The 20,048-nt window shown below is 37.1% G+C and overlaps 1 protein-coding gene across 1 annotated transcript in view; it reads left to right on the top strand.

Annotated features, from left to right (window-relative positions):
- Positions 1 to 20,048, top strand: part of LOC135084983 (5-hydroxytryptamine receptor 2A) — a 135,049-nt gene that overhangs the window by 88,295 nt on the left and 26,706 nt on the right. The window contains exons 3-5 of the mRNA XM_063979747.1: positions 5,296 to 5,398; positions 6,870 to 6,999; positions 14,449 to 14,647. Of these exons, the coding sequence (XP_063835817.1) occupies positions 5,296 to 5,398; positions 6,870 to 6,999; positions 14,449 to 14,647 (432 nt within the window). The remainder of the gene's footprint in view (positions 1 to 5,295; positions 5,399 to 6,869; positions 7,000 to 14,448; positions 14,648 to 20,048) is intronic.

The following is a 20,048-nucleotide window of genomic DNA, read 5'->3' as shown; positions in this document are numbered from 1 at the left end:
ATCGCCTAATAACAATAATTCACGATAAGATGTGTGAAAAATTTAAACCGTTTTACCCATTACGTTAAAGTTTTGAGAGACAAACGATCAGAGATCAAAGGCTTAGGGACATTATTTTTATTGCGGCCAGTGACAATAATCTTCTTCTTTTTCTGCTTCGCCTTATCCCGGTACGAACGGTCAGCTTTCCCAATCATGCGCCGCTATTTGATTCTTATTTTGAACGTCTTGTTCATGGAGTCCGAATAAAAGTGACAAGTGGCCAGTGACAATAATGACTCGGCTCATTTTAAAATAATGAATAAATATATTATTTGACATAGAACAACGACGGTGTTTTGTTTTTTGTTGTGTTTTTTGTCAGTTTCTTTTCTTTATCCCTCAATTACTCGCATGGGTACATGAAATTAGAAATATTTTAACGTCACTTTTGCTATTTTCGCCTCTATAAAATTCAATGCGTAGCTTCAGTTCGTATTCACCCTCAGAAAAAGCTTCCCGCCATCTTGACGTTAGCCAATATTGTATTGCCAACCTTCCCAGTGAATAAACTACTTGGCCCTTTTCAGGATTATATTACGTCGTATTTGCTGGAGATATTTTTATTGCGCCCAGTGGTAAGAATGACAGCTTATTTTGAAACGATTTAAATAAAAAAAATGTAACAGAACAACGATTGTGTTTTGTTTTTTGTCAGTTTGTACCTATACCACCTCGTAATTAGAGCATAACTAGCGGCCGCCCGCGACTTCGTACGCGTGGATCCCGTTTTACCCTCTTAGGGGTGGAGTTTCGTGAAATCCTTTCTTAGCGGATGCCCACGTCATAACATCTACCTGCTCCTGCATGCCAAATTTCGGCCCGATCCGTCCAGTGGTTTGGGCTGTGCGTTGATAGATCACTATGTCAGTTAGTCAGTCAGTCCTTTGAGTTACTTTAATTTAGATTAGCAATATTCTGACGTCACCGTTGATCTGTTATTGCCACTGAAATCTTTAGTTCGTATCCGTACCCATACAAAAAGCTTCTTGACGTTAGCCAATATTGTGTTGCCCACCTTCCCAGTCAATAAACTACTTGGCCCTTTTCAGGATTATATTACGTCGTATTTGCTCGTTCGGGCCAACAGCCGTAATGAGAGATGTAGGGCTTTGTTTACTGGAGGCGCGAATGATGTAGACTAAGAGCTAGTGAACGTCAGACCTACGTCATTTTATAAAAGCTGAAAGTTTGTCAGCGTATGCTCCCAATATAGGATATAATGTTGATGAATTATGAAGTTTGGGTCATCGTGGCTTTGGGAGCTACCCTAAAAAAGTGTCTGGCAAGGAGTTGGAACTGTCAAAATTGTCTGGCTGTTAGGGAAAATACTTCTAATTATTGTCCAAATATTGACCCAAAGTTCATAATTCACCAACGTTATTTCCTATATTGGGAGCATACGCTGACAAACTTTCAGCTTTTATAAAATGACGTAGGTCTGGCGTTCACTGGCTCTTAGTCTATTGGGTTGTTTTGCTTATTGGCATCCGCTGTCAGTAACTTTTCAGATTTGAGACGGATTTACGAGGGGAAAGTAAGTAATTATATTCGGTCAGCGGTCGAGAGGAGTTTTTTTTTTTCTACTTTTATTATAGAAGCTGAAAAGGTTATTTTCGGCTTTTTTATAAGACGAGGCTTATTAGGATTTGAAGAATAATTTATATTTAAATTGAAGATGCCAAACTTATCTAAAAGTTATTTTGAAACTTGAAACACCTAAGGCAATATGAAATTTTAATGTTTAGTATTTAATATTCTGGTGTTAGAATTTATAAACATTGCACTATCTTACTCTAAGGCAAAAGTCTGTCATACTCCAAACAAGAACACCGGTTAAAGTTATAGTTACGGTTAAAGTTACAAGTTGCAGCTACAGATAATTGCTACAACCTTTGCTTCATAGTTATTTTCATCTCAATATACCCATGGACCACTAAAACAAAAAATGGATTCAGTATTTGCACAGTAAATATTCGAAATGAATATGAAAGCGTCCAACTTTTTCATCAAACCGTTTAATTAACTTGTAGCGTTTAACAAATCAACTTTTAGATCTGACTATTATTTTAAATCGTTCCCAAGATATTTCATTCAATATTTTAACAAAAAATTGTACAGTGATTGCGTCGTTTTTCTGCTCTATCAATTTTAACTAACTTTGAAACAAAAAAAAAATTACTTTGGGGACATTTTTATTGCAGCCAGTGACAATAATGACTCGGTTTATTAGAAACGTTTAAAAAAATCTTTGACGTAGAAGAACGATAGTGTTTTGTTTTTTATCAGTTTTCTAGGTATCTTTAGCTATTTAACTTGTGTAGTTTTTAGAGATAACATTATGTTAGCTTATTCGTAATAGCGAGTAAACAGTGAATAATTTAAATACCTTTTAGAGTTCCTTTTTATGTTTGTTGCTTATTATTATGAGTAACAAGCCATCAAAATTATAAATTGTGAGTAAAAGGATCGCACAGCAAGAAAACAATCATCGCTGTTTGCTGCTAAAATCAAGTAAGATAAAGTAGGATATTACTAACTAAACAGTTAATTTATTTGACCTAGCATTCTTTAAAAATACAATATCTGGTATTTTACTAATTAATACTCAGATTTCATTATAAAAATTAAATATCCTAAATTATTCCGCATCTTTACACAAAATTCGCCTTATAACGTCCACCATATTAATATAGATGAACGGTAATCCTCAGAAATAAAAGAAATACGGATAACGCTGTAGTAAGCTCTGGTAAATTGCGAAGGCAATATATCTAAGATACCACTCATAGTGACGGAATATATTACTGGACACGGTGAGAGAAAGTAATAAAACTAGCTAGTTATTCCATGAGAAAGTCGTATTTCACTAGAATTTATGTCTCACGAGTCGTATTAGAACAAATGAGTAATTCTGTAATATGGAAAAGTAAGCGCCCTTTTTGATGAAAAATACCAACTATTTCAGACTATATTTTGGTGATTACGTGTGATATTGCCAGATCTCTATCCGAGACCTGAAACTTAAAAATGTAGTGTATCTGACAGATAAGTGCCCAATAGGCTATCGGGGACCTTGTCACACTTAGGGCTATATTTCACCGGGACACCATGGCGGCGCAACCAGTCGCCGCTACCAACAAAATGTATACAACTTTGCGCAACCAAACGGACACCAGGTGAGTAACTCTCTATAGAGCTGTATATATTTTGTTGGTAGCGGCGACTGGTTGCGCCGCCATGGTGTCCCGGTGAAATATAGCCCTTGGAAGCACTAATTCATTTGTACGAACTATGCATTAAAATGGTATTTAGTAAGTGAGAGCAATTTTGACTTATACCCTGTACCCATGACTTATAGGGTGAGCCAAAAATTTTCGCGAATAGCGACGCTTGATTTCTCGAAAGCAGTTCTTGAACCTGTGAAACTGTGCATAATTTCATGAAGCTTTACGCCCGTATTCACAAACATTACTATGAGGTCTCACAGTGCGCGTGGACGCACAGGGTGATGACATACGAGCCAATCACAGAGCTCTATTTTAACGTTGTGCGTTCGATTTGCTGCTTAACTGCAAGTATCGTTTGTGAATACGGGCGTTGGTCATTATGGAGCTCTTTACAGGACAATAGCGTGTTTTTGTAAGAAAAAAATACCTCGAAAGTTTTCGAGAATTCAAGAATTTTATTTTGGCCCACCCTATTATTTAGCATAAAAACTTCTAACATATTCGACTTTTACGCGGACGATGTCGTGGCAAAAGGTAGTATATACAGGGTGAAATTTTGTAATGCCACCTGGAGGGAAAGTACTCTTAATACTGAAGATAGAAAATTTTACTCAAAGGAAACATTCCTTAATTTAGGAAAAGAAATAGTAGTAAAATTTTACATCTACAGTATTAAGAGTACTTTTCCTCCAGGTGGCATTACAAAATTTCACCCTGTATAAGCTAGTATAGTAAAAGGTAGTCCATCGATCCAAGCCCTTGAAGCGTATATTTTTTTGCCAAAATAACAACTACAGTTACAATGTACTATTATAGGACGCCGCAGTGTTGAGTACCGTAGTCTATACACTCAAGGGCAGGTCAAGTGAAACATGTTGTGTGGGACAAGTGCGGTCACAAGATCGATATTACGCTTATTTATTGTCTACACCAGTTTGTTTTTACGTGAAGGATATTCTAGGGTCACAGTAGACATTCTTCTTTTAGTATCGACAATCGATGGAAAGAAGACTGAATTCTATATTTCCGGAACTTTTCGGAAACTCGGTGCAGCTACAGTAGCCGCTGGCACTAACCATAATAAAATGAGTGTTTGAAATATAATATTTGACACCATTTGAAATTTCCTATTTTTCATGAAAACGTCATAGAATTTAGGTAGGTACAGCGCTGTTTAAAAAAAAGCAAAACCATAAAAGAAGACTTCCTTTTCCGTCTGTCTGTATTGTTAGGGCAATTTCAGGGCCGACTCGTTCTTGACCGATGTATTCTTTATAATCAAAATAAAATTCAAATACAAAATGCAACCTACATTGTTATTATTGGCTTATAAATTCAAATGGGAAATGAATTCAGTACATTTTGATACGGCCGCGTCTGCTTGCATTAATTTGATATTATAATGAAGTAAATTCATCATTTTTATGTTGTTATAAATATTTATGAATTTAAATTTGCGTTTGTAAAAATGCCCCAGGTTAAGGTGGAAAAAGGAAGATAAAAATGCTTCTGAAAGATTTAACTTTTACGTAATCTTGTTAAGAATTTAACAAGATGCCAGATTGCTATCGATCATGATTTAATTATGATTAGAAAAATAATGTTGACGTCCTGAAATAAGTCCGTGAAAGTTTCATCAATAACTTGACTGAATTTTTGAAGTTCAGAATAGCCGTTTGTTTTATTAATTTAGTATTGTTATGAAAAATGACGTAAATACTTAGCGAGGTTTGGTTTAACAGTCCCAGAAGGTCAACAGTCAACGACTACAATTTTTGCAATGGATTTTAAACCTTACATTTTTATTGGAAGCATAATAATTTAATTTTTTTATTAGTGTAGTTGGCTTTGCTGATAACTGTAACAGACATTTACGGGTGACCGGACAGGGTGGACCGGTGACCTCATAAAGGTAACAGGAAGGCACTGGATGCAGGCCGCTACCAACCGGGCGATGTGCTCCTGCAGTGGTTACCTGCTAATGATGTGATGATGAAAAATTAACAGTTGCGTATCTTTGTTTCAGGTTACTTCCCTTTGCCTGCTGTGTACTGCCTCACCTGGATCTGCCTGGACGTGCTTCTGTGTACTGCTTCCATTATGCATCTATGCACCATCAGTGTTGACAGGTAATTTGGAAACTACCTTCTTATATGACTTGACTTGTCATTATAGGTGTTTTCAGGGCTTAGACTTTATTAATTTTCCCAAACTCAAATCCATTTGCCCCATCATGTTTAGTAAACAGCGTGAGACGTCCACCCACAAGGTGGACCGACGACATCATAAAGGTAGCAGGAAGGCGCTGGACGCAGGCCGCTACCAACCGGGCATCATGGAAAGCATTGGGAGAGGCCTATGTTCAGCAGTGGACGTCCTATGGCTGAGATCATGATGATGATGATATTTAGTAAATAGACCATTGGGCTGTCCATCCAAATGAGCGCACTTTCATACACACCCAACTGTTTAACTGCCCGGCGCAAAAAGTCTGCAGTCAGCGAGGAGGCTAAAAGGTTTAAAAAGTTGAGTTAGTTAACTGAAATAATACAAAATCCTGTGTGTACGTGAGACAACACAAATTAAAATTCAAATATTTATTTGCATAATTTTATACAGAAATTTATCTGCTGTCACAATATTTAGCATGGATTAATAGATCCCACAAAAGTCTTTTGCCGTGGGAACGAACCCTCACCCGAACGAATCATAGCCTTTAAAACTAAAAGCTCATGCTGTCAAATTTTACGAACTCCAATTTAAAGTTAAGTAAATAATACTAACACGTCACGTCACATCCATTTATAAATGTTGTGTTACGTCAGCCGCATTTATTATTAATTTATTTGCGTGTCACTGTTTCCACGCCCTCACGTCGCCCTATATGCTACAGCCATAACGAAGTAATGTGTAGCAGGGTTGATACGGACCGGAAAACTATGTTTAAAATAAAGTATGGGCCAAATTTTTTTGCAAATGGCAACTCTCGGTTTCTCGAAAACCGTTTGAGGAACCAGTGCGTGGTTTGAAGGAAACTATCGATCACGATGGAGCGCTCCACGAAACTTCATCGTGATTTTTGTGTAATTTTTATTCACTAAAGCTACGATTATTACGTGACTGTACGACGCCTGTTTAGAACTGGATTACGTAGTGTGATTGTACAACTGTCAATTTAATCAAAGCTTGGGTCGAAAAGTTTGAGCAAACGGGATCGACACCGAATATTAAACTAACATTTAAATACGATACGGCGTAACTCTAATAGTACGTACGTACAACCCGGTCGAGTTAACTGCGCACCTGGCAGCCGTGACGTCACATCGACGCTCTGGTACGGATGGGGTGAATGCGGGGAGGTGTGCAGAGTGTACGGAGAGAGTCGCATTCCAGCGAGGTGCGCAGTTGATTCTCTTCATAATTTGTTACGAAGAGAGCAAAAATAAAGAGCCGTATTGCGTTTGTTCGAAAGTCTGACATCCTTATTTTTGTTTTTTAATTTCTTTTTAATTCCTGTCCTTGAAAGCTGCCAATGATTGGGGCTTCAACCACCATTTATCTTGTGTCATATCAATCATTTATAAGCATGTTTGTTTGCAGATACCTCTCCCTGCGTTACCCCATGCGCTTCGGCAGAAACAAAACGAGGAAGCGAGTCACCATCAAGATCGTGTTTGTGTGGATATTGTCTACAGCCATGAGCCTCCCGTTGAGCTTAATGTACTCCAAGGTAAAGACTATTTTGATACGTTTATTGTACACAAGGTTCTGGAGTGGAGGTCACGTACAGGAAAGCGCAGCGTAGGACGTTCACCCACAAGGTGGACCTCATAAAGGTAGCAGGAAGGCGCTGGATGCAGGCCGCCACCAACCGGCCATTGTGGAAATCATTGGGGGAGGTATATGTTTAGCAATGGACGTCCTATGGCTGAAATGATGATGATGATGATTTTACATACAAAACTGGCAAATGAAAGGAACATAAAATTTTAACAAGGTTGTTTTTAAATATCTTACATCTATTTCTTTTTAATACTTATAGGTTTTAACAGTCATACAACAAACACAAATAATGTTTAATAAGCTTTTAATGGGCATAACAAGTTCTTTGTCATTGTTTTTGGACCTTAAGACATGAGAACAAAGTTCAAAATATCATGGAACTGTATTCCCACTGCTGTATAAAGAACGTTATAATGAGTGGTTCTCATACGACTCTATGATAGCTTAGTCGAAGGTTGGATCCCCGCAAAATGCAACAAACTTTTCTAAATGGGCGTTTGCTAAAAAGGTAAAATGCATTTACAAAAAAGTATTTTGTCGTCTGGTATTATAATTTTCACTTAGGTTGCAACTAGACTGTGCAGTGTAAATGTATACTGTATACCCACTTTTAAACAGTTTTACTTTCCTCGAAAGAATGTATTGATTAGAAAAGTTTTCTCAGGTCACAATTTGAACCCAAAACAAAAAATAACAAAACATTGTTTTAATTCTTTAAGTATTGCAAAACTTTTTTGATTTAGCGAGACCAAGCCTTTCACTCGACACACAGCTTAAAAAAATAGCTAGCATCTTATTTCATTTTTAACCTCCGACGCAAAAAGATGGGTTTTATAAGTTTGATATAATGATTCAGTTCACATAGGTACATTTTATTAGTAAAACTTAACAACTCTTGGGGTTGGGGTCCAGTTTTGCGGGATGTAAAAACTTTTCTAACTTTTTATGGTCAATCAATACTTAGTTTTCTATACGCTAAAACCGTGTGTCCCTAAGGATTTTGTTTGGGTGAGATCCAATCGCGATTGTGAATATTTGCAAGCAACTTTTGGGCGCTTAATGTTTCACGGATCTTTAATTAGGTACTTTCGTACCGGATTAATTCTGTCTTCATTGAAAAGTTGTGAAACAATTTCTTTGAAATTGTAACAAAAATCCTAAGCCTAATAGAGGCACAAAAGATTTTAGAAGTTCACCGAATTTCATCTCTTATTTTAATTTAGCAACGTCTCCAAATCACAAAAAGTATTTTTGCGCGCTATGGGTTCATAAACTCTTTATTTCCGATGTAAAAATATGAATCTCCATATCCCTTGACATGGGTAACGATGGGTGTATCCCCCCCCTTCAAGATTCTCTACAAAATAGGGGACAAAGTGTGTTCTTAAAGCATTACAAAACAAATGAATGCGCTAGTTACGTACATAAAAGTTTTATTATTTTCATTTGTTTTTTAATCGAATGTTTTGCAAATAAATCTATTCAATCATAGTCAAAATTACGTCAATCAATCGCGCTTCGCAAAAAACTTGAAATGTAAATATCTGAGTACCGTCAATTTTCTGCCAAAGGCAGACTAACGGTTAATGGAATCCTATTGGGCCCATAGACAGCCATTTGCCCAGTAAATGCGAGGCGCTCTCGAAAATTATAGACCTGAATTCAGGAATCAATGTAATTTTACGGATTTCAGACGCCAATTGAATTTCAATTGGGGTTATTGAGGTTTTAAAGTGAAAAACTGTATTGGTGTCAAGTTGACTATAGGTTAAAATACTGTTTTGCTATTAACCAATATAGAACAAATAGGTTTTCCGGGCCTTTTCAAGGCGAGAGTGAATAGGCACTTACAGGGCAGATATGTACTATCCTAGACTGCATCTCACTTAACGATTGCGATCAAATACCTGCCTTGTCATGCATAAAAAATCTTTCAAAGTAAGTTGTACCTACACTATGTGAAGGTGTATGAACTTTGAAACTTACCAAATCAATATTTAATTTATCAAGAATATTTCTAAATAACAAGTCTGAAAAGTCAGTTACCAAACGACAAACATACAGGCATTTTATCTCCACAAGCAATCTTGATATTGAACTATAAAAGCTACACAGAACATTTTGCCTCAGTGAGTCGGAAAATGATAAGTATGCTATTTGCCACAGTAAAAGTTTGAAGTAGGTTCGCTTTTTTAGCCGGTAGTAGAATAGGTTCCTCGTTTTAAATTAAGATAATCATATCAGAATAAATAAGTACATTCGTATCCCAATCCGCGCCTTCGCTCGAACCTATAACATCAGATAGGTATAAATAGTGAATATCTCATTAAAATTGGTCCAGCCGTTTCTGAGGTTAGACGGAGGAAACAATGAAATTATAAGTAACAGATATTATATTATGTGTCGAATAAGTTTTTTAACAAAACAGCCACTTAAAATAAATAATTAAAGTCAACACGAATAACTAAGTAATACCACGTAATACCTAGATACTTTTAGCATATCATTCGTGGGTTGCAGGGACTATAAATGAACGTACCTGTGTCACAGCATAGTCGGACCTCGATATTAATTAATTAATTGAAAATTAAGTATACGTTTAGGTACTAAATAATTCTCACTATACTTACCTGAATCTGTTAATATGCCTACACTCTGTTGTTACTAACCTAAATACTTAAATTAATATTAAATAAAAAATAAAATAAAATATTCAAAATGCAGTCAGTGCGATGGCACATCAGACTATACATTTTTGTTGCAGAATATCATTTAAATATTTGTTGGTATGATGGATGTGGTTGTCTGCATGCGATTTTTGCCGCAAAATGGCATTTAGACAGCCACAGAAGATGCCACAGTGTCTCCTTCGATGTGCTACCGCCTGTACCTACGTAATAAGTGTTTACTACGACCACTCTCAACACAAGTTTAATTAACTGTTTTATCTATGGTAAATGATGCTGGTGTTGAATTTAGATAATATTGGTATATTAGTATTATTTATTTGCTACTGTACTTCAATACTGTTTTTTTACCCAAATAAATAAATAAATAAATAAATTATAATATTGTTCGTTCATATAGGCAACATAAAGAAATTATACATTGAACGATAGAAGGTAAACAAATAATAAATAAATTACACTGCGCTTCTAGTCCCAAACTAAGCAAAGCTTGTACTATGGGTAGTAGACAACGGATATAAACATACCTACTTAAATACTTTAAAGGTACAAGCAATGTCAATAATGCACCAATTTGATATCACCAAGGGTACATTACAAACAAGAAGGCATATACACCTTGTGTATAACGAACCTTTCCCTTTAAATAATTAAATTACATTCAGATGTCGGATAGAAGCCTTTACATGTAACGATAATATGTGAGCGAGACGAAAACGATTCGATTATTTTATGCTACAGATTTTCAAAAGAAACGCTTTATTTTTGAATATTAGTATGATTTAACATTTACACCCGTATTCACAAACGATGCTTGCTTAAGTGGTGAAGCAGCAAATCGAACGCACAGCGTTGAATAGAGCTCTCTGATTGGTTCGTGTGTCACACTATGCGTCCACGCGCATTGTGAGACCTCATAGTAATGTTTGTGAATATGGACGTGAAATCACGATCTCTTCCAGTCGAAGAAGACAGTTGCCTGAAATAAAAAGCGGTTTTAACCAAATGATGTCACTTATTCATGGCTGTACCTACCTAATCGTATTACGTAAAAGAGCATACATGCCACAGTCGTATGGTATAAATCGTCCTTCTCAAGGGCCCGACTTATTCCAATATTAATATATTCGATGAATACTCTTAGATTAATTAAATTTTCGGTTATCAATCGTCTAATCTCGGACCCGCTTTGGACGTAACGACCGTCCTCATTTTCGTAATCCTGGATAAGATGCAATCTTTCTGACTTTTTCTTCGCTTCGGAATATCGAGGATTATTGAGGACTGAAATTTCAGACTTGTTCGGCACTCTATGTTTTTTCATTAAATCTGAATTGGTATTGTGAAGTGGAGACGGAGACATGTTTGGATGTTGGAAATAATCTAAATGGTTTAAATAATGGCACGTACATGGGTGGGCCATCAAAATAAATAAATAAATATCCCTGGATATTTTACACTACGCTTCTAGTCCCAAACTAAGCAAAGGTATTATAAACATACTTAAATACTTTTTTTTTGTAAATACATACATATTATACATAGTAATACCCGGCCCCATCACAGAAATTAAAATTCTTCATAATTTCAATTTCTGCCCGGCCGGGAATCGAACCCGGCCGGAACCTCTCGGAACGGTAGTCTGTTCTGAACCACTACTCCAAACGGCCGACAAAATGCATCGTTCATTTGAGCCAAATAACGTCTACTGCTGGACAAAGAACTCTCCCAAAGATTTACTTATTAACTGGCTATGCGCCTGCTTGCTAAAAACACTTCTTAAGCTGAGTTGCACCAGCTTACTATGACTGTAACTGTAACAATAACCGGTGTACTTTGTATGGAGTTAGAGAGATTTTTGTCGTTAGTTAAAGTCAAAGTAAGTTGGTGCAACCCAGCGTTAGTGTGTGTATTAAATGAATTTATTAATAAGTATTATTTACCGTTAAATCCTGCTTATAAGAAGCCATGGCTTTTTCTTCACCCAGCGTAATCTAAAACATGATTTTCTTTACCTGAACAAAATTGATTGTTTTTTTCGAGACTTCACTTTATGGGACTTTTAGAATTAGTACTCTTTCCATTAAAATTTGACGCCGATTCTAATTAAGTGCTATTCAGTACAGAAATAAGTGAGAAAAGAAACGATCAAGTGAAACCTTTGAGTTATGGCTATCGACAGGGATGTTATGGACATGAAGTTTCGGTTATTGATACGGTTACGGATATTATAATAATATTAAACCGGTTTCGGTTACGATTACGGATATCAAATCTTTTCGGATTATCCGGATTGGTCTCGAAGCGCTGGTAGGGTAAAAAGATTATGAGACATGTAGAGGCTCCTTAAGAGCATATGACGATTTGTAAGAACTATTTATTAGTCTAAACAAATAAAGAAATTTTGACTTTGACTTTGACTTTGAAAGGTTCGGATAATTTCAGTTACTTAGTGAAATTCAAATAGCACGGTGCCTCGCGAACCACATAGCCACTCTATGTACTATGACGACACCTATGATAAAGGTAAAACAGACGGGGATATTTGATGGTGCCAGGGAATGTCAGACAAATAACAAATATTAAAAAATATTAACATTTAGACTCTGCTTTTATCCGAAACTATCTGAAATTTTTGAATCGGTTACTGTTACGGATATTTTTTTATCTCGGATATCCGATAGTTTCGGTTACGGTTACGGATATCCATAACATCCCTGCTATCGATCAACTCGTACCTTGGATCCAATTTCATTAAGTGGCCTCATATTTCACGGAACGGAACATTTCTTGAAGATTTTTGTACACGTCCCAAAAAGTACTCGAATGTAGACCTTATTACTTTGTGATAAGACACGCGAGATGCTGATGGATGCTGAATGAGCCGTAGGTTCTTATTATTGGAGTCGTAAAGCATTCGTTAATCAGATCCTAGTTTGTAAAGGTATTGATAAATTTGTATTGGTAAAAAGGTTATTTTAGGACTTTTTCCCACGGAGACATCCTGTTTTTTGCAGGATCATATTGAGAAGTATACCTGTTATCATATCAACATTTAATTTTCACGCGAACCATCCCGTTTGCAGTGTCCCCCAAAAAAAAACGATCTGTTTGAATTTAGAATTCGATTTCAATCGAATCGAATTTCAAATACACACTCTTGTGTGTGTTTTTTTTTCATCTACAACCTGGAAGCTCTTGGCCTGCATCTCACCTGATGAAGGTGGAAGCGAGCTTCACCCGGAATCCTCAACCACAGAGGAACTGGCTATCTTACCTCTAACTGCCGGAACACAACAATGCTGTTAACATTGTTGTTATGGCGAAATACTTAGGTAAGATGGTGGTAGCTAGCCAGGCGGACTTGGAACAAGCCCTACCACCAACCAAACCGAACAGAAAATGCCCCCACTGGGAATCGAACCCGGGACCTCTGCGTCTGAAGCAGGTGGTCTAGCCACTAGACCACAGAGGCGGTTAAACATTACAACACATTAGTGTTCACACGAAAGTCCAGTTTTGCGGGATCCCGTAAAACTGGATTGTCGTGGGAAAGGCTAAACCGTCATTCATTCATTCCAATCACCACACAGTCTGTTATGTTGTCATTACTGATAATGACAAAGCTATTGAGTTTCCAATAAAAATGTCTGGTCCATTTTTCACTGCGCCATTTAATAAAATGTCCTCAAAATATAAATTTTGAATCAAAATGGTTGCAAATTCGTCAGTCTTCTTAAGACCGGCGAAAAGGTGTTGAGAACTTATAAGACTAATGGCTTAATCGGATCAGGGGTTTATTCAATAGTGTCCGAAGAACGGAATGATGTTTTTAGAGAGGTCTCAACTAATTCGGGAGCTACTATGTGAACTGGGGGCTTAGCGTAGGCGCACACCGTTGATTTTTCGTCGGCCGATAGATTAGTCGGGCAGTTGATCAGTATGGGCATGTATGGGAGTGCGCACACTACGCCGACTCGATTTGGCCGATTCTTCATACAAATTAAAATCGGGCACAACAATCTGCCAACTAAAAATCAACGGTGTGCGCCTACGCTTAGTGTGAGTTTTCATCAAACGTCTTCACTAGTGACTGCGTAAAAAAATGACGAACACTTTCAAGAACTAAAATCTTCATAGATTTTTTGACGCGCTCACTAATGACGACGTTTGATGTAAACTCACACTTACGTAAGCCCTCTGGTAATGCCAATATTCATATGAGAATGCTTTGGTAATACAAATAAATACACCTGACAGACACCTGGACAGGATAGAAAGATAACTTGGAAAAAAATCTTAGATGTTAAAGTCTGCCATTTGCCCTTAATAACAACTGCATAAGATCCTACTGTATTTATAAACACTATAGCTACAATAAAGGTAGCTCAACATGCATTCATCTTTTTACCAACCTTTAATTATCACCTGTGTGGTGACGGCAGAGTAGAATACATTTTGTCACTAACCCTTACTCTTCCCGCGGGTGTCGTAAGAGGCGACTTAGGGGCTACACATTAAACAGAGGACGGGCAGCAGCGCTCTTTGAAAAACATCAATCTTTTAAACTGCGATCTCCAACCCGCCTGCCAAGCGTGGGGATTATGGCAAAACCTTCCACTATAGTGGAGGAGGCTCATAGTCCAGCAGTGGACTGTAAAGGGCTGTTGATGATGATGACGATGACTTATCACCTTCTCCTTCCACAGAACGAAGAATCGGTGCTCATCGGCGGCGTGTGCCAAGTCCCCGACCCGCTGTACAAGGCGATCGGCTCCATCATCTCCTTCTACATACCTCTTGGGGTGATGCTGCTGACGTACGCGCTGACAGTCCAACTCCTGGCGCGACAGAGGAAGGGCCTGGGAGCGGGCTGGGCGGCCGGCTGGCTTGGTGCGCCTCCAATCGGTATTTATAAGTAGTGAATGGAAACAGTGATGGTTTTTTGTTCTGTAAAAAGGTTAAATACCCCTGTAGTCTTCCAGCTTGGCAGTGAGTGGAAAGAGTGACCCTCCTTTATCTCCGCCTATGGAATGAAGGGAAGTTGATGTTGTACTTCGAACTCCTATATTTTTCTGTTCGTTGCGGGTTCCATGACAGCTTTTCTTCAAGACTAGGTACTCAACCTTCACTGATTGAGCTTCTTGGTTGCCATACTGTAGATCCTGACCATTCAGGAGTAGTAATAGTGGAAGCTAAACAAGGCGATTAGCTCTATCATCTCCTTCTACATACCTCTTGGTGTGATGCTGCTGACGTACGCGCTGACAGTCCAACTCCTGGCGCGACAGAGGAAGGGCCTGGGAGCGGGCTGGGCGGCCGGCTGGCTTGGTGCGCCTCCAATCGGTATTTATAAGTAGTGAATGGAAACAGTGATGGTTTTTTGTTCTATAAAAAGGTTAAATACCCCTGTAGTCTCCCAGCTTGGCAGTGAGTGGCAAGAGTGACCCTCCTTTATTTCCGCCTTTGCAAAATAAATGAAGGAAGTTGATGTAGTACTTCGAAATCCTTCTATATTCTTCTGTTCGTTGCAGTTTCCATGACAGCTTTTCTTCAAGACTAGGTACTCAACCTTCACTGATTGGGCTTCTTGGTTGCTATATTGTTGATACTCCTGACCATTCAGGAGTAGTAATAGAGGAAACTGAACACAGCGATCGGTTCCATCATCAATGATGGTCTTTTGTTCTATAGAAAGTTCAATATATCCTTCAATTCTGGCTCCCGCCATGCAATGGAGAGAAGGCGCTATTTTTCTTGGAACTCCTTTAAGTTTGTGATTCGAATTCCACGAGAGCTTGCTCCGAGACTGCTCTGCCCTTACTGGTTTCTTGGCTGCCATTCTGTAGATCCTGACTGAATAGGACTTGTGTATGACAATAACAATAAAACTTGTATGTGACAATAGTGCAAAGAGGTGGAATTCTGTTTTTTGATTAGTCTGCTAAAGCCAAACTTTGAATAATGACCCAGCAGACTCTACAGGACCATTCTTGAATGTAGGTAGATATTGCAAAGGAACAAACTTTATGCATATTTTACCCATTCATGAGCAAGCAAAAGGATGTATCGAATTGCTTAAGGTACAGACAGCTAATTATCCAGCCACAATTTTGATCCAAACTTTTCTGGCTCACGTTCTCGATATTAACATTTTCTGTGATAAATGTCGCTGGATTTATGTTATCTGTTCACAAAGTAAACACCTCCCTTTACGGAACCGACACGATGGTTCTCTAGAGAGAAGAGTAAAATAACCTATTGTAAACTAGCCTCAGGTACATGTTTCTAATAACATCTGGAAATTAGTCTATTTGGAGAGCCTAAATTAATATTCCTTTGGGAAACACAGTTCGTAAAGATATTCGGGCAAAATGAAAACATATTTCCGAAACTTCCACGCCTATTAATTAAGGAAGCTTCTAATTAAATAATTAAAGTCTCTCAAGTATTCCTAACGACTCAATAAATCATTAAGCACAAACTGGTTGAGATAATCTTTGTACTTTGGAAATAATATCATAATTGAGACCTTCTGCGATTATAATAAGATTCACAATCTACCTGTAGTCGGTTAAAGCGCTAAATTGTTTTGTTCTACAACAAGAACATTTTATTTCATCATAATTGCAGAAGTGTATTTTTAGAGAAAACAAAGTATGTTTAAATCTCATCCTTATTTAATTTTCACAATCACATTTCAAATTGTCATATTTCTATTAGGACTTCTTCCTTTGCAAAGTCCACCAAACGAATTAGTCTTGGGGGTACACTCGTAATAAGATTACGTTTTGTCAGATTTTTGTCTCACTTATACATGGAAATATCTAAGGCTGTGTAAGGGAAACGAATAAAGCAATGTTTTTGAATTGTAGATAGGTACTGCAAAGTACGACTCCAATTTATACAGGTTGTTGACAATAAATTACCAGTGAATTTAGACCCTAGGCGGGAAAATATTAGAACGACATAATTTCGTAGATGAAAGAACAACGTGTATTAGTAATTTATTACTTTTACAAGATGTAAAAAGAAACTAAAACATGTGAAAATAATTGAGGGTGTTTTACTCTGAACGCAACTTGACCCTCAATGGTTGGGTTTTTATTGGCGGTCAAGCTATAAATCCTACACAGGAGTTGCAGGCGGTGGGAACGAGAGGTAGGAATAGTCCCGTTTTAACACTTGCCTGACTAAACTATCGGACGTCAAAAAGTATGTATTCTGTGGAGACTAATGCTGATTTGCACCATCTTACCTTAACTTTAACAAACGTCAAAAATCTGTCAAATTCCATACAAGAAACACCAGTTATTGTTAAGTTAGCCTAAACGTTCAGTCAAACAGTTTGTTTACACCCTATATAAATGAGTTAAATCTCTTGGAAGGGGCTTATATCATCATAAAAGATGCCTACTCTGTCAAGATATGCCAGCTCTGTCAAATCCTTTGAGATTATAAGTCCCTCGAGTGAGTGGACTTTATTTGAATCGACTTAAATTAATGATACCCTGGTTTTCGAATAAGGTTGGAATCCTTCGAGGAGATTTGTAATTTTGATTTATTAACATGAAATAGAATGTTTTTTTCGTTCTGTTGTTTGGCTTGTAAGAGATTTTCCTGTAATGATTGAATTAATTGATTTTCATTAAGATTTATTGCTCATTGGAAATCTCATTAAATAATTTACGGATCAATCCTACTAATTAATAAGTATTATAAATGCGAAAGTTTGTAAGGATATAATGGATGTGTTTGTTACTCTTTCACGCTTCAACTACTGAACGGATTTTGATGAAACTTTACAGTCTTTAGAAACTTTAACATCAGAATAACAAATATTTTATATCATGCGATAGCTAATAAAATTATCTTTTAGTAGAAGTATAAAACAGACACAAGTTTCATACATTTTATGGGAGTAAGAATGGATTTAATTAGAAAAATACATGATTTTTTTCACTTCTTTTTCAGTTATTTCCCAACAAAAGAAAAACCAGGTGTAAAAGTATGTTTTATTTGCATTGTATTATTAGTGTTTGAGCTATTCTAATTTTGCGATAAATGGGTCAAGCCCCAAATTTGAAGTATTTTTTATAGATAAAATTGTCCCTAGATTTCGCCCTTAAATTTTGATCACTACATGCCCGGACACACTGTATACGAGCTCGGAAGGTAAATATTGTAACATATGGGGGTAACTGCGAGTTTCCTTTTATAAATCAACCAACCAATAACAATAAAGTTCTTTGATATCGAAATAGAAACGTTAAGTCCCGGCTCTATAAGTACCAAGAAAATTCTAGACGATTCACATTTTATAAAACTTTGGCTCAGCAAATTAAGTATTTCCATACATTTAACAGTATCCGGCAAACATTGAAATGCATTAACTACTCCATTTGCATTACCATTATAGCTCTGACCCAGTTGATTTTATTCTGCCAATCCCCAATTTAACTTGGTGAAAAAATTCTTTCCATCGCTTAGGGCGGTTTCAATTTCAACGTGGGCAGCAATGTTGTTGGGGCAAATATTGGTTTGTGCGAATGTTTGCCGAGTGACGTTGGCCCAACGGGACAAGAGGCGTAATAATAATATGACGATCTATTATTATCGTTTAATAGTTGGCTTAATAGTTGCAGTGTTTTCAAATTTATATTTCTGGTAAAGTGCTAAAAGGTATTATACATTTTTCTTTCTTTAACACGTTCATTTTTCAACGATCAACAATGATGATTTAGTTATCTAGCTCTTGTTTGCAGATTCAGTTAATTCTGTATTACCATGTATTACTAATCACGAATTTGGCAACTTATATGTATAATTTTGAAAATGCACTCTCTGAAATAATTTAAAGGTTCAGTTGATGGAATTAAACAATATATTCATAAATATGTGGGGGTAGCGCAGAATTGACTGCGCTTCGGCGGTACAATATTTTGAAAACATTAGCACTGCCAATAATATTAATGAACTCGACTGTATATTTGTGTAGGTATCTACTTTAAAACTTTTGCGTCATGTTAAAACTAGGTCGATGTTACAATAGTTTGACCTTTCATTTGACTTATGACAAGCAACAGTAAACTTCTATACAGGTCTTATGAATTTTTAAGTGGGTCCATTAGACAGTTTAGGTATTCCCAAGACTATTTGAACGATTGGGGTATGGTAGAGACCGGTCGGTTTTTCCCAACTAACCTTAGGTAGGTAAGTATGTACTTACCTACCTACCTAATATTTTATTATTTAACTAGCTGCCCCTGTGAACGTCGTATCACCTATTTTTATCCTTCCTACTAATATTATAAATGCAAAAGTTTGGATGTCTGGATGTCATGATGTTTGTTACTCTTTCACGCAAAAAGTACTAAACGGATTTCGTTGATTTACAGTATTATTGTTTATAACCCAGATTAACAAATAGGCTATAATTTATGACGATGTGATAAATAAATATCAATAAATAAGTCGTGTCTAAAAAGCGCCATCTATCGTCATTGGTTAAAATCTACAGCGCTGGACAAACTACTGTTTTTGATCGTAAATATTCATGAGGGGGAAGCCGTAAAACGCCATCTATCAACATGATATCTAACAACTGAATTTACGAACTAAGGGGGTAAAACGAGGTCCACGCGTACGAAGTCGCGGGCGGGCCCCTAGTCAGAAATAATTTAAGATTTTCCAGTAGTTTCGGAGCCTAGGTATTCAATAAAAATAAACAAACTCTTTATAATATTACTCTCCTGTTTAATGAAGTCTGATTTTCGACGATCACCTTTATGCAGAACGTAAATTGCTTTATTGGAATCAAATGCCTGAATCTTTTATTACCAGTCATCATCATCACTACCCAGCCTATGGCAGTCCATTAAGTAATAGACCCTCATACAAACCAATTTACCCTATCTCGCCTCTTCCAGTGGCCTTTCAAGATATTCAATTAGATCCAAATGCCATTTCGAGTACTCAAGGATTCCCAAACAGTATTTAACTAAATGCGCAAATCTCCTCACAAAGACTGGTCCTTACTCAATCCAATGATCGCCACTAATGCCGGGCCTTTGAGGCTATTAAACTAAACACAATGTGAACTAGCACGTGAACACCAAGCCACAGTGGAGCTAGGTACAGTAGGTTAAATGTGCCAATTTATCTGCGGACGATGCCAAAACCAGTGTGCCTGCCTGTCCGTTATCTGACGAGTCCATTTTTTAACGATTATTTGTTATTGCACAAATTACTAATAGTCCCGTTAGCCCCTCGTACTAAGCTAAATATGCTTGTGTCACGAGTGAGCTCA

Source organism: Ostrinia nubilalis, chromosome 2 (assembly GCF_963855985.1).
Source record: "Ostrinia nubilalis chromosome 2, ilOstNubi1.1, whole genome shotgun sequence".
Lineage (NCBI taxonomy): Eukaryota > Metazoa > Arthropoda > Insecta > Lepidoptera > Crambidae > Ostrinia > Ostrinia nubilalis.
The sequence above is the reverse complement of the archived record's forward strand: the minus strand, read 5'-3'. Positions and strand labels throughout refer to the sequence as shown.